Source organism: Phoenix dactylifera, chromosome 7 (assembly GCF_009389715.1).
Source record: "Phoenix dactylifera cultivar Barhee BC4 chromosome 7, palm_55x_up_171113_PBpolish2nd_filt_p, whole genome shotgun sequence".
In the NCBI taxonomy this organism is placed as follows: Eukaryota; Viridiplantae; Streptophyta; class Magnoliopsida; order Arecales; family Arecaceae; genus Phoenix; species Phoenix dactylifera.
In genome coordinates, this window is record NC_052398.1 from 5053876 (window position 1) to 5070026 (window position 16151).

Sequence of the window (16151 nt, forward strand, 5' to 3'; positions counted from 1 at the left end):
GCCTTTTAGGATCCTAGATTAATAATGGTTGGTGTTTAGGAGTTTAGTCCAAATATTGCAAAATTTTCATTTCAATCTTCCATGAAGATATTGCACGTAGTTTATTGTGTGTTGCTTGATTTTATGTGAAAAACGGATGGCATAAAAACAATCAATCTTTATATTTGATTGTAAATTTTTTTGGTCCCTATTAACATTAAATGGCAAACCGATAATTTATTTTTGCTTCAGTATGTAATTTTTTCCTTGGTATCTTTTGCAGGTACTTGGCTTTATGTTCAAATGTTAGAAGTTATCAGTCCATGAAAAAAAAGAGAGCATGTATTTACTTTATTGATTGGCGAGATACCTATTGTGAATTATTTATTAAATAACAATCAACCAATGATTTTTTTTTGCTTAGCATATTACTTATATAATATGTGTACGAATACATCCAATAAAATTAGAAAACAAAATATCGCGGAGTGCCCGAAGTAACTCACTTTCACCGGCCCACAAGGTACTTCCAGAATAACTAACCATATAAGCGGCCATCCAATTTGCAGTACTGTTGGTCTCTCTAAAGACATGCCTGACCTGAAAAGCTCCACCGTACCAACCAATATTCTAGCCCAATAGTAAATTAAGCAACTGTAACAACAATACTAGGTATCGTTGGAATTTAATAGGTGTAATTCATTATAAAAAAAAACATGCAAGTCATGCTAAAGGAATAACGATGATTATCGAGGGCGGTCTTGCATTGAGCTAACTAATAAGTTAAGCATAGATGAAAAAAAATCTATAACTTCTTCCATATAGATATATCTTTAAGAAAGTTATTACAGAAAAGCTAGGAATAGCTCTAGATACTTGACTTTTGGAAAAAGAAAAAAATTATATTTTTCTATTTTTTTTTTCCAGTAAGGCACTTGTACGCGAGCCTTATCAAGTAGTCGATATTCTGCATATTTTTTGTCCTTGTCTTTTATATACACTCCTTTATTCTTTCACGCGACTTTCATAATTTCTTAATCATTTATAAGGATGAGAATTATTTTGAAGGCTTGATTACAGATATTTCAAAAAAAAAAGCCATGAATCTAAAATCATTTCCACTAAGACACAAAAAAAGTATTATAACATAACCATTTGCTTTTATAATTTTACTTAGACTTTCAATAATGCGACAATCGATGTTTTAGACTAAAACTCTATGTAAAAATATTGATAATAATATGATCAGGCAACTTTTTTCAAACTAATAATAATCCTTAAACTAAAACGATATGCAAAGATGGAATATGAGCGCATGTGATGTACCCATTAAATCCTTCTTCACCCGTGCATGTTAAAAAACAAAAAAAAACTAATTACCAAAAACTAAAAATATATATAAAAAGAACAACATGGCCCTTCCCAAGGAAAACAAAAAACAAGATAGTCTAGTTCTTGAAGTATTGCATCCTGTATAGCAAGCAAGTGATTTATTCGAGGCTACAACATAAGGTTAGCGGAACCATCTCCAACCGGATAGTTCCGATCGTTCCGAGCTGTACCAGTGGCTCACCAGTACAATAAGGGCTCAAAGCGAAGCGAGAAGCTCCGGTATAATATAGTAAGGGCTCGTCTTTTGCTTTTCGCATGTATTCATCTTTATCAGCTCCCTTGCTTTTGCTCCATCTCTATTTACCACGGACTAGGTCAGGTTCCATTCCTTAGCATCAAATAAAGCAAGCAAATGAACCAGCGAAAATGAGATCCGTTACCAAAGCTAGAGAAGGAGAAGGAAAGAAACAGCAAGCAGGGGAGAGAGGAAGAGAGTGATTTTAAGTAGGAGGCCGCGACCGGTTCTCCTATTTGGAATGAATAGGAGTTCAACCGTGAGTCAAAAAAAATTGTGAAATTCAAAATAGGGGTTTAGCCGGCTCAAAAAATTTCGTGATTTTAAGTGAAATTGACCCGCCTGTTTTTTGCGGCCTCTGCCGACCCTTCGCCAGTCTCTCTCCTTCTCTCATTTTTTTTTATTTTTTTCATTTTTTTTCATATAGGTGTGGTAGAGTCTGTACCAATTTGTGCTGCTAGAATCGTTATGGTGACCCCATGTCCGGCGCGTGTAAGTTGCTGTTGCCAAAAAAAAAAAAAAAAAAAAAAAAGAAAAAGAAAAAGAAAAAAAAAGAGGAAAGAGAGAAAGAAAAAGAAAAAGAAAACGAAAAAGAAAAAGAGAATCGGTAGGGGGTGTGATGCCTATTTTTCCGGACCTTGCTACAGCACCTAATTCAACCCGGCGAACTGGAAAAAATCGGGCTTTATTCTTATCCGGTTTTATCCGCAGCCTGCGTGAACATGCTGTCCTCGACCGCTACGGTAGTCGCGCAAGTAGACGGACAAAGACCGACCGACCTACACGATGAAGCCGATTCCACCACAAGAACCCCAGGCCCAGGCGGCGCTCGAGAGCTTTCAATGGCTTTTAGAGCCGTTACGTTATCTACCCTCCCCTCCTGCTCTCCCCACGTGCCTTTGTTACGCCTGGAACTCATCGAGGCCGAGAGAGCGCGAGATATCAAAGAAGAAAGGAATCTCAGATGAGGTAAGAGAACCCAAAACCCAGACTCTCTTCGCCTTTTATCCATCTTCTCGCCCATTTCCTTGTTTCCAGGGTTTTATCAGGGTTTCATGGAGGTCCGGAATCCCCACATTACTCTCTCCCGGAGGGACAGGATTTCCGCTTCCTCTTTAATGGCTTCTTGATGGGATCAGTGTTCAAGATTATTATTATTATTTTTTTGTTGAGGTAGCAATTCGCTTTTCCCATGGGTTTTGGATTGCAGATAACTGCGCTCTTTGGAGGTTTGCATTGGAGATTAGGACCGGTGCCGAATTCTGGCATGCGAGTACTCTAAAGACTCTGGAAAGACTGAAAAATGCGGCGTTTCGTTGATGATCTTAATGAGCACTTCAATGGTTTTGTACCACGGGAGTGTTATCCCTTTCAGGAAGGTCAGACTTTGGTGGAGGCGATCTTTTGCCTCTAACATGTTTGCATTTGCTCCTGAGAGAAAGCGTGCTTTTCGTTTGGTTCCTTGTGCGAAATATAAACACACCAGGAAGAGAACCTGGTGGCAGAAGTTCTTTTCCGATGATGTTGGCGATGGCAGCTGGTTTGACTGGAGCACGGAGGATGTGCTTGGTGATGATTTTGGCACTGATGGAGATGATGTGGCAGAAGAGATGTCGGAGGATGAAAAGTTTGAAGCTTGGAAGAGGAGAGCTGAGGCAATATCTGAGCTCCGTGAAGCACAAGAAGATGCAAGAAATGCAGAGGGTCGGGCATGGGATGATTGGCTTGGGGGAAATGGGTCATCCAATGTAAATACTTCGTCTTGGTATCAAGAATGGGATGAAGCAGCAGAGACATCGAGTGAGGTATCTGATGATCCAAATGAGACAATGCGAGAGAATGGTCTTGTTAAGGCCATTAAAGATTCAGTCAGTGAAAGTGATGACAAGTTGTTGTTTGAGGACAGGGTTTTCCAATATGCTTCAACAAGCTCGGTACATAGATAAACCATCTGTACTATGACACCTGCACTGAGTTTATTAACAGTTTGCTTAGATTAAACAGATATCCTCTATTTTGATAACCAACTACCATGTTTGTATGATACCCTGCACAGGGGTGCTGTACTATCTTGACCACCTTTTTCAAGTGGAGAGGAGATATGTTAAAGATTAAGTAGGTAGAATCAGAGGGATTTTTGATTGTGCAATCATAAGAACTTTGAGACATTGTATATCATCTTTTGAATGGTTGTGAATTTCTATAACCAATGTGGTTTTAGACTCACGACTCTAACTAGATAATTATATATAAAACCTTTCATACCATTCTCAAGTTCATTTCCTGTTGATATATCCGCACATATCTTATTCGGGCATCCAAAAAACCTCTCTATCCACTTCGTAGACTTCGCTTGATTTGTTATTCTTGATCTACCATTCTACATATTAGCATGGTTGTTACAAAAGATTCATCTTTAAATAGGGGGATGTTACTTTATCATGTTAACATGTGAATTAATGAACTTTGCTTTTACTTTGAAAGGGTGTATTAGTTTTTTGGCAGCATTGGGCATATAATGTCTTTCCAAGCCTAATTAGCTTTTTGCTTAACTCAAGCACATATTGGTAGCCTCATCCACTCAACTGGTTTTGTTGATTTGTTGCATATGATCCAGAATTCTACATGCATGTAACCATTGCAGTCATTCGTATTCTCATTGGCTGAAATTTAAACAGCAAATTACTTTCTTACTTGAACATATGGGTAGAATATTTCTTTTTGTTTTTTTTTTCTTGGAACTTGAAATGGCGCCAATTTTAGGTTACGCAGACCATTATAAAGAGGTGCATTTGCTTTGTTGGTCAAGTTTCGTGTTTGCAGATGCCTGGTCTTTGGCACTGCATGCACGAGTATGAGCCAGATGTGAAAAGCTGACACTGACACTTTTAGATTCACTGTGCATGTTTGCACTCCACTTCAATGTAAAGGTAGATAAACATGTCTACCTACACTTGGGTTTTACCATATATGTGCGAGCTACTATATGAAAGGGCCATGTATCTGCATTAATGACCTGTGTGGGCTATTAGATATCTAGGTATACTTACTCAAAATTCTACATACCTGAGAAGCTTGCTAGGGGCCTTCAGTGTGAGGAAGGTTGCCAAAAGGTCCTTGAAAGTGCAAATGGGTGAATAATTCAAAAAGAAAACAATATGGTTTGCTGGTTAATATAAGGCCTGTCATATTGGTAGCTGATCTTGAAGCCTGCCTACAGTGATAGGTTCCTAGATATCTATTAGGCTTAGCTATAGCTTAACTGGAGGTGTTTCATTGTTGCCTCCGCACCATCATTGTGAACAGTGTGAGAACTGCATGCAACTGTGCTTAGAGTGTAGTAACATGAATGAAAATATCAAGATGTGGAGAAGAGAGAAACCTAATAAGGAAAGTGATGTGGGATAGCATAGCATAAGCATCTTTCAGATGTTTATAACTGAACCCTTGGTTTGCTAGGATTTCAGGTTCGGATCTGAATATTGAAAGAAGTCAATTAAGGGAGCTAATTTCTCCAAAGAATCCAGTTCATGGATGTCTAGGGTTTTAATCTAGGATTTAGATGGGGACCTGAGGACTATTATTCCAGGAAAAAAGATTTGTAGGGCTCCTAGATTTAATTGCAGCAAACTAATTTTAGAGTTTAGGAAGGAAAAAGAGTAAGAAAACCTAAACGAACTGAAAAAAATACAACAATGAAAAACTGAAAAAAATACAACAACGAAAAAAGCAAAAGAAGAGGATATCTAGTGGCCTCAGCTCTCTGTGATCTTGGCCTCACATTTAGGGTTGCAAGCCTCGTGCTTATTATATGACACTATACCTAAAGAGAAAAGGAACCAGCAATCTGGTAAATTTTCTGCATATCACATGAAGAAGCGACCATCTTCTTTCCAGACTTCGAACCTTTTCTCAACCTTTTAGCTTAGGTAAGTTCTTTGTGCGACAAAAATTTTAAAAATTGTAATATTCAGATTTATATGGAACCCAAAATTAAAATATATCAAGACTGTTTTGAAACATATTTTGATGATTTTAGACATTCCTGACCTTACTATACCTAATGTAATACTCGTACTCACTAATCCTATTCAAAACAAAACTTCTAAACCACTCCTAAAAAATAAAACAATCCTAAAGTTTAATATGAAAATTCCTAAGCTAATGCAGACCACAGTAAGAAAGGCAAAATAATTCCCTCAATGTCACTTCTTTGTTGAATTAAAACCTATAGAATACCCACAAAAATAAGAAACAGACCACAACTCGAGCACAGACAATGCCTGATCAGGCACTTAATGCTTTATTTATAACATGATTCCTTTTATCTGTATGCTTATTGTGGATTTGTGGTCAGATGACAACAATTGCCAGCTTCCCAGACTCTTAGTTTTTTTTTTTTTTTTTATCAAATTGCCATTTGTGTTGTTCTTGGACTAATTCTTCTGTCTGTTTATCATGCACTGTGAAGATATTACTCATATGCCCATTCAATTGTTGGTAGTTGTTCACTGATTGAAACTATTTTCAGGCAAAGTTTATCGCTTTGTTGATCATCATTCCATGGGCATTAGACTTTCTGGCGCATGAGTATGTTCTCATGCCATTTTTGGACAGGTAATCCTATAATTGTTCTTGTGATTTAAATATACCTACTTATACCATAACCTCATGTTCTTTTTGAATCTTCACAGCCTTGTATATCATTAAGAAACAATGAATTTGTTATAAAAAAACATTAACTACAAAATCTAAATTTTATGATATCATCAGTTTTCATGGTCTTGTTTAGTATTTTATCTCCGAAACACTTAAAAGTCAAAATTCTTTAAAATTTTGACAGAATCAACATTACCATTCCTGAAGTGATGTTAGAAAGAACGCATAATGATGACATTTCAAGGTGCAATGCTTGTATGGTGCTTTCCAACAGATTGAAATGGCAATAGCAAATCTGGACCTTACATGATGCGTGAAGGACATCAAACAAAACCATATCACCCTGAGAATTTTCTGCTTTTCATGTATCTCTTGAGGTCCCCCTTTAAAATCGCCAATGTAGAGATGCTGGGCGGTGGTGTTTATTCATGAGCATTGCTTCCCTAGGAAATGATCTGATAGACATTTGCATGGTTATCTAACAATCATACAGGACTCGAATGATTTTACGAGTTTTCTTTTAGGAAAGTAGAGCACAGGGCTGATATATTGTGCACGAGTAAAAGCATTGAGATATTCGCAGATTCTATTATTCTAATATAAATAGTCAAAATAAGGTTAAAATGATAAGTTTCTGTATTTTGATAATAAGAGATGATGCATTAGTTTTTCTTATTTTTGAAGAAAAAAGCAGCAGAAAAATACTGAATTTCTCAAAGGAGAACTAAAGGCCAATAAACAGAGAACCTACTATTTTTAAAATATTTAAATAAAATGATCTTCAAATGAACCTACTATACAAGCTTAGCATCAGTCATATCCAAATATCTTTACCTCATATTGATTTATCAAGAACCTACATCTTCGCTCTTGCCCATTGATCTTATGATTACATTCCATAAAGAAATTTCTACAAAATATTGGAAACGGATGAGGCCCTCTTTTCTCGGTTGATGGAAGTTCTCCCCAATATATGAGGTTTCGAAGGAACATTCCAAGTATCTCTAATTCTATTTAGAATGGCTTGCTAAAAAATAAAAAAAAAGACTAAATGAGGGAATTTAAATCCAAAAATTATTGGTAGTGATATATCTTGCAGGCTGATGTCTAGGAAATTTCAGAAGGCTTTATGCATGTCTCTCTGTTCTCGCCTCCTAATGCACTCCGTTATCCACCCATGTGTGCTGCCTCCATAATGGCAGGGTCACTTCTTTTAACATCTCTCTGTTATAGTTATTTTCCCATCACATGTTTGTGAGTATGTGTCCAGCGGTGGTACAACTGTTATTTATAGCAACTTAGATGTAAAGCCAGCTTCTCCTTGATCTTTTTGTGTTTCTGTACTCGATCAATGTTATCTGTTTCACCAAAAAAAAAAAGAAAATTGTTGCTCTCTTTTAGGGAAAACAAAAGGATGAGAAATTCTTGTCCATGTGTTACTGGTGAGAGAATATAAATTGCATTTCGCTACTAATTGACTGCCATTGGTATCTGTTTTTCCTTCCAAAGAGTACTTGAATTTCTATAAGCATGGTCAACTTATAATGATAGTGTGATCGATGAACTTCTCCTTTTTCTTTAATGCTGCAATTCTTTGATTGCATTTGGTGCATTGCAATGATGTAGATGTGACCATTGCTCTCATTGTAAGTTTTCATATGCTGATCTTTTTATGTACAACAGATATGTGAAAACTGTACCGCTAGCTGCTGAGTTGCTTGATGTACGAAGACATCAAAAACTTGAGATCATAAAGACTCTAAAAGTAGAGAAAGCAAGGTTCCACTTAGAAGTCGAGATTGGTAAATCTCCTCCACTTTCTGAGGAGGAAGTCTGGTTGGAGTTGCGGCACAAGGCGTAAGATGGATCTTTTTTGGCTGATTGTCTACCATAATTTTAACATATATCTGTGTGTGCATGAGTACATATTTGATCCCTTACTTTTATGTCCTCATATTGTTGTTAAAAAGAATTACATATACGTCGGATGACTTTTCATCGAAAGGTCATTCCTGTTGTTTGTATGGACCTTTTTGCTATTATCTTTAACTGCATAGAAGTTGGAATTGTAGTGTTCCAAAGTGAAAGATTTGGAGTTTCCTTGGTCATATGAAGGAAATATGAACATTTAACGTGAATGACAACATCGCAGACGCAAATAAACCCACTCATTAGCAAAAGAAAATATTTCCATTTTTCATCATACGAGCCATAAGATATATAATCCATAGGTAGTAGAAACTCCACTGAGCTTGGCTCAACTTTTTCTCAAAAATAATCTATAGGCAGTCTTATACATCTTATGATTCTTCTATTCACGGCAAACTCATTGTATGACCTTGACTTAAAGGGAAAATTGAGAAGGTACTAGTCTACGTGCGTAAGTTTGTGCATGCGAGGTTGACATGGACCCAACTTTGTTATTGTATATCTTTGCCTGCACAACAGGACTTAAGTCATGACCGTGTAAACTATGAGCAGGTGTTGACCTGGCTATAAATTTCCAAACCTGAGCTGCCCATAGTTATTCATGTCTTTATTATGTCACCTAGTCCACTGTGTCACTATGTCAAAACCATTATAAAGTCTATGAACTATTACAGTTTACTTTAGTTTTTGTGTAGCTTCCATAATTCACCCCATCACTGATTCTTCTAAAATATTTAAAATGACTTAGAAGATGTTATGAGACTTTGAGTGTTGTAGTTACAAACCAAAACTTTTTGAATCTATTATAATCTTGGTTCTTCTTTCGTGCTGCTTTATCAGGTTAGAATTACGAGATGAATGGAGATTGGAGAACCGGAAAGCATTTGCGAATATCTGGTCTGATATGGTGTATGGGATTGCATCATTTATTCTTATCTACTTTAATAAGAAAAAAGTGAGTTTTCTATCTAATATCTTACTAATTTATTACTTATTTGCTTTCAGAGAATTTGTGTCTTTTACTACATCGATAAATTGCATTCATTGTATTTAAATCCTTATTGTCCATAAATGATTCTTTCTTCTTCTTGCTTTAAATATTGAATACAATCTCATGGTATAGGAAGATATTGCTTAACAAATGTTTTCTTATTGGTTTTAGGGTTTCACCAGTTTACATGTGGATGCAAAACCAGTGATGGGTTTATCCTTATGCTTCATTATTTGACTCAATCTACCTTAGGTTCACATACTTTTGTTAACTCTTTGTTTAACATTTTGTATAATTACTAGATCACTATATGATTGGAGAATTTGCAATTCCCACTTTGTTCACATACTTTTGTTAGCTCTTTGCTTGTCAATTCTTCCCCCTCTCTGTGTGTGCACATGCCTATGCAAACATGCTCATCCACATCATATCAAGTCCAAGATTTGTGCTTGCTATTTTGTTGGTTCATGCTCATGCTACGTCGTATCGGCCCGAAATGGATGGTACGGGGCGTACCGGCCCAAACTGGGCGGTACGGAGCATACCGTGCCATACTGATTTGATACCGATATTCGGTACGGATGGCGTATCAATATACAGTACCCCAAAAAAATTTCGTACCGTACCGTCACTGTGCTAATGTGGCACCGGTACGGGGTCCGGTACCGAGACGACGAACCTTGTTCATGCTCATTAATTTTTCTGGATCTAATACTGAATAACGTGGGGTGAGTCTCACATCATGTGTAGACATACGGAATGTAGATTATAGCAGATAAGAGGAATGGTGGAATTCGTTGTAAAATGAAGATAACTAGTAACCATGCTCATCAACTCTAATAACTCCTCATATATTAATATATTAAGATACCGGAACGCAATTTAATTTTGATCATAACTCCTTAAATTAGAATGGACCCAAAATAAGATTTTATAATGGATATCTGAATTATTTAAACTTCATGAACTCAAATTTCTGGAGACAATCAAAATACATAGTACCAGTTGAGAACCTGATAGGGTATAGAATTCATTTATACGTGCAAAATTATTGGAATGAAAAACAGAATGCCTAGCTGGACACTGGTCACAACAGGATGCTTGCCACCTTTTCAAACAGTTTTAAACAGATGAAATCGGCATTTATGTAAAGATGGTGGTTGGGTCTAAAACTTTTGATCTGAATTATGCTTGACACCCTGATTGTCAACCATATGTGGCCAATATCTATAGAGTTGAGGTCACAGCAAGCTAACCCCACCTTGGTTCAGTAATTGGTCATTAGTTACTGGTATGTAGGATACCTTTGCTTTACTTCCATGCTCTTATAACTGGGTGTGCAGATTAACAATAATCATAAAAGATAATTTCTCTAGGTTCCAGTACTCTTATAACTGGGTACTTAAATTGACTATAAACTGTAAAAAATAATTTCTCCAGTTTCCAGTGCCTTATGCCAATAGAGTTGATGCTCTCCTTGACTGCATCTTTGTATGCCTTATATTATGTTGCAATGCAAGAGTTTACAAGTAATTATCTTATATGCATATCTTGTGTTGACTTCTTTTGATATGTTCAGGTTGCTTTGCTGAAGTTTACAGGATATAAGTTATTAAATAATATCTCAGACACTGGGAAGGCATTTCTTATTATTCTACTTACGGATATTTTTTTGGGGTAAGATATCTGGATCATTGTTGATACTGGCTTAACCGCTTAAGTTTCATTCTCTATATGGTTGGAAAATATGATAATGCACTTGTTTTGTTATTATCTTTTTTTTGTATGCTTAGAAATGATGAGACTCATGCACCAAGAAACATTGCTCTTCTCTGATGATGAGTCTTCTGTCCTTTAAAAAAATGGAATTTCATCCCATAGATGAGATAAATCAGAAATTATTTGTTAGCTGATTTTTTTTTTTGTTTCCTATTAAATAAATTTATTACTTATAGAAATTTTCTTCCATTTATGCAAATTGATCGGCTACTTGGGGATTTCCTACTCTAGTGTCGATTAAGTTGGTTATCATGTTCAAATATTACAGCCTATTTACACATTTTGCTATATAGGTATGAACTATTTATGCAAATTTCTTGGTGCAAACCATGCTAATTGATAATAGGAATCTCATAGTTAATACGTCATGTATTTGAGATTCTCCCATTGGTTTACTGACCAAAAAAACATTTGATTAAAGTGCAGGTATCATTCTGAGTCTGGATGGCAGGCTTTGATTGAAATAATTCTTGAGCATTATGGGCTTGAAGTCGACCAGGCTGCCATAACCATCTTTATCTGCTCTGTTCCAGTTGTCGTTGATGCATGTGTGAAGCTTTGGGTAGGTCTTAGTATTTAGATTTTTCACACTTTTCTCTAATAGAAATGAAATTACTGGAAAGGCAATTATTATACATAACATAAGGTTAGTCCTATGGGTAACTTGGTGCAGCATAAGAAAATAAAATCCATCAAAGGGAGATAAAGACTACACTGATAGGAGACAACATACAATGGTTTCCCCTCATTTTGCAAGATGCTGAAGTGAGCAATGTAGAAACATACAATTTTGGTCCTTCAAATTCTTTACCATGTCACATTAGGGTGATTCTCCATATAGTAAAACTTGGATAGCATCCAAACTTGCACCTTCTCAACTTGAAGACATGGACTTGCCTAAGGCACTGACATTGGATGTTTAGGTGTACATGTAACGAAGAATGGGATGCAGAACATTTTTTATAAAAAACCAAGCACCTGTTGTCAAAGCTGAGCCCCTTGTCAAGACTTGTCCCAACAAAGCAATCCTTCGAAATCTTGAACATCTGAAGGGAACAAGTGGGCTCTGTATACTTATTCGATGCATTGAGTTCCTTATTATTCATCCTTCTGTTCTTTGTGCGATTCAATTGAATTTTCACCTTAATTTTCTTATAATCTTTATTCCTCTTAATAATTTGTCAACCCTTCATCGTCTTTCACCCAATGATCTGTGGATCACTCTTTTATTAAGCATCAAAGTCAAAGCTTACTGTATACAGATTAGGGCAAGCCATAGAATGTGCCCTTGTCTCATATCACGAATTCTCTATCACTATTCTATCAAGAATCATATTCTGGCCTTACTCCCAACCTTATATTCATGCTGTCCCCCAACACAAGCATCAATTTCAGCAATATCCTTTCTAACTGCATAGACATTAGACATCCTCTACCATTTTTCTCATCTTTTCCCTAATAGAAACTTTGTTAATAAACTTTTTTGCAGAAGGCCTCGAACTTATGTTCTTTTTCCACCAGCATTCAAGTGTTTACCCATAAGAATTATATGTCTCTTCAAATCCTTTAAGACTTACCTTTCTTTTCTTTTAAGTTATATAGTGATTAAACTTTTACATGCCACTCCTCAACAAGGAAGCTTTTTAAATGCTTTATGATTATCTAATACTAATTTCAGAGCCCTGATTACTAAGACATGCATCAGAAAGTTGGAAGAATTGAATTCTCTAGAGAAACTTTTCCCAGAATTATTACTCTCTTCCACCATGCTAGGCATTCATCAGACCTCTCGTCCATGTTGATTATGAGAGTATTGCCTAATCTTAAGTTGATCAAAGGAATTCACATATTGGCCCTAAAAATTGACCTACTCTCTCCAGTTTATTTTCAACCAAACCAAATATTAAACCTTATCTTATTCATTAATTGTCATGAAATATGAAGTTGTCCAACTTTACTGGACAGTTCTTATAAATCAAAAGTATGTCTGCATACATTTGTGTTCTTCAACTCTGATATTCTTTTCCTGGCTTTTCCATTTGTGCCACAACTTGATCCATGCCTCCATTAGAAGTTAAAGAAGCAGCAAAATGAAGTTTTTTGTTGCATATCCCTATTGCAACCAAGAAATGTGATACCATAATCATCAATTAATATAGAAAACAAACATTTTGTAGCTTGCAGCAGTGTCAAGAATGGATTTAGGTGTGAGAGTGGGGAAGCAGGTAGTCACTCGAGAGTGCCTTAGAAATGTTCTGTAATATATGATTGAGCGCCAGAACTGATGAAATAATCAACACATTCATGGATTTTTTTTTCTTTTCTTTTTTCATGTTATAAGAATGTTATCAATAATTTATCCTCAATGAAATCTAGCTGGACATTTGTACTTTCTTAACAGGATTCCCTTTGGTTAAGATTTAAGATTGCTACATGATCCAATGAGTCTCTTTAGTCAAAGACATGATACCTTAAAATTCCTTGATCTTGTTCTAGGGAGTCGCTTTCTGATATTCTAGTGCTATGTGCAATATCATGATCAGTACCAGTCTTATTTATAATATTACTAATGTGGCAGTTTTTCTCTGTTTTGCAGTTATTCAAAATCCTTCCAAAACTATCTCCAAACGTTTCAAATATCTTCCGGGAAATGCAGCGTCACTAGTGAAGCTTTTCATGGACCCCTTTTTCTTCCTGTCATCTTGGGAATTATCAGACTGGGATCATTCTTCAATTGTATGATCATCTTTCCTTAGTGCTTCTACTTTCTAATGCATAGCTTTTGCAAGACTAATATATACAAAAATTCATGCAACTGAGAAGTCAAACTAGTCCAGATCAAACAACCTGATGCCTTCATCGCCCTCGATCAATTCTCTATGGGTTATTTTCTGGAATAACTTAGCTTAAAGTGGAACATGGTCATGACTGTTTTTAGAAGCATATATTATTAATTTCATGTTTTTTCAGTTAATTATTAATAAATAATTTCCTTGTGTGTAAACATCATTTGTTCTTTCTAATACAGGCTTATAAAGTTCATCCTTGCCTACCCATAATTTAGAGTAAATGTCAATAAAGTCTGTTTTCTTTCTGTCAAAGAGCATCTTATCTCACTTTTGTTACCAATTCTTTTATATTTTACTGCCAGTCAAAACTTAACATGGTCCTTTTCGTATGTGCATGTGCATGTGCATGTATGCATATACATAAGCATGCTCAATAGATCACCAAGAGCCAGCTTCAACAGGCTGATCGGATCAAAATGCATTTTCTGGTTTTGCAACATTAACAAAGTGAACCCATATCCAATCATTGTAAAATACAAATGCCTCTCTTGCAAATTATGTCGGTCTCGAAAGAGTTTCCTCGACAAAGGGTGGATTTAGGTTTGCCTATATCTTACAATTCTTAATTTTTCAGCACAGTAAAACCTATTCCCTTTTTGGTTGATTGGTGAGTGCAGGTTGCATCTTGAAGGTGGATTTGCCAAATATTATACATGCTGCGCTGGACTGAGCTCTAAAGGCAGCGTCAGTAGGTGCTCTCAAGTTCTGTTCTTCAAATCTAACGAAAAGTTCTTTTCGAAGTGTTACTCCAGCCCTCTTGGAAGACATTTTGTCCTAAAAACTCATTTCAACATTGTTGACCTTTTAAACCCAGAGGATCCCAAATTTTTTCCCACGTTAATCAGAAGAAGAGCCTTTTTTCACCACAAACGAGATCAGCAGATCCGCCAGATCTGTGTCGTTTGGGTCAGTATCTTGAAGTGATATGAGTGCAACATGAACTTCACTGGTGTCAATCCGTGACTGGGAAAAGTCCAAGGATCTCATTGAAGTGAATATCATGCAGTTGTAATCTCTTGCATGGGTTTTTAGGGTACATTTGGTTCGCGATATTTTTTAATGCATTTGGTTTTTGACCGAATCAAAGTCAGAATGAAATTTGAATACTGAAAAAGAGTAGTGATTGCATTTTGGAGGATTGTGGACTTTTTCCGACCAAGGGGTTGAAATAGAAGTTATTTATTTCCATTTCCTTTTTTAGAGTCCAACTACCTCTGGCCAAACGTGCCATTATTTTAATAATTGTCATTATTCAACGTACTACATCCAATTGAGGCCAATTATTTGGGGAAGTTCAGAAGTCACCCTCAAAAGACCACGCCGTTGGAAGAACAGATGTGATTTGGCAAAGACAGGCCGGTGAAAGAGATCTCAATAGCTTGCCTATATGCGCTATAATACTGGAGGGCGATTCGGCGATGGTTATCAGTTGAAACTAGTAGAGTGTGGATGGTGTAGGTGATAACCATCTGCTATTCAGGAATATTCGGGCTATGGTGTGGGGAGGGTTGGTCGTTCAGGCTAAGCATATGTACCAAGAGATCAACAGAGCAGCAAACTCGATAGTCTCTTATGTGGCTAATTATTTTGGAAAGATTCTCAGGCTAAGAAAGGAGGACCTATCTAGAGCACTCCGGATCTTGTATTTTTTGATTTTTTTGGATGTATTTGTATCCGTTAGGTATAATACATCCGTTTCAGCAAAAAAAAAAACAATCTGAAATTTATAATCACCACCTATTGCAGGTTTGGACGACCTATCTCTCTCTCATCACTCTCGCAAATGTCCCCTTCAAAGCATAAAGCACCGGCCATACATGGACGGCAAAAAGGCAAGAAGAACCTCCAGGAAATCCCCTCCTGATCGCTGTCACTAATCATAGACACCACATGCCTTGGTGTTGTAATCTAGATAAAGGATTACCCTACTTTTGTTTGGTAGAGATAAGACGTCTTCTGAAAATAAAGACACCTCGGGCCAAGAACTTAGCTAAGATAATATTTCTTGCGCGTTGCCCACTTGCCTAAAACTGTAGTCTTAGGAGTTGAACCATTTGATTACTATCTTCGTTGCCGACTTTTTACTGTAGTTTCGAAGTCACATGCGCGCTTGGCCTATACAGCTATGGAGTACTTAATTCAAGTCATGTGCTACGGAGTAGGTTTCTTGGGATAATATATTTGCCACGACATGACTCCAAATTTAGTAGGTGTGTACAAATCTTACGCAAAAAATTGCGCGACTGGTTTGTTGCAGCTTTTACCTCCAACCGGTATCTAACATGGTACGAGTTGTCAAAGAAAGGAGAAAAAAAAAAACATACGTATGGTACGATAT

General features: G+C 36.5%; 1 protein-coding gene across 5 annotated transcripts; it reads left to right on the plus strand.

The window, feature by feature from the left end:
- The first annotated feature begins 2298 nt into the window (after nt 1-2298).
- LOC103707124 (chloroplast envelope membrane protein) lies at nt 2299-15005 on the plus strand. Of its 5 annotated transcripts, none has more exons than XM_039128061.1 (9): nt 2299-2575; nt 2817-3540; nt 6138-6223; nt 7949-8122; nt 9035-9149; nt 10765-10862; nt 11386-11526; nt 13561-13700; nt 14431-15005. In XM_039128061.1, exons 2-7 carry the CDS (start codon nt 2926-2928, stop codon nt 11420-11422), a joined length of 1125 nt encoding a protein of 374 aa, XP_038983989.1. In that variant the 5' UTR covers nt 2299-2575; nt 2817-2925; the 3' UTR covers nt 11423-11526; nt 13561-13700; nt 14431-15005. The 5 variants fall into 5 exon arrangements, with proteins under 5 accessions (XP_038983989.1, XP_038983986.1, XP_038983988.1 ...); XM_039128058.1 differs by having other exon boundaries at nt 2301-2575; nt 2645-3540; nt 11391-11526; XM_039128060.1 differs by having other exon boundaries at nt 2304-2575; nt 11391-11526; nt 14179-15005.
- The last annotated feature ends 1146 nt before the right edge of the window (nt 15006-16151 follow it).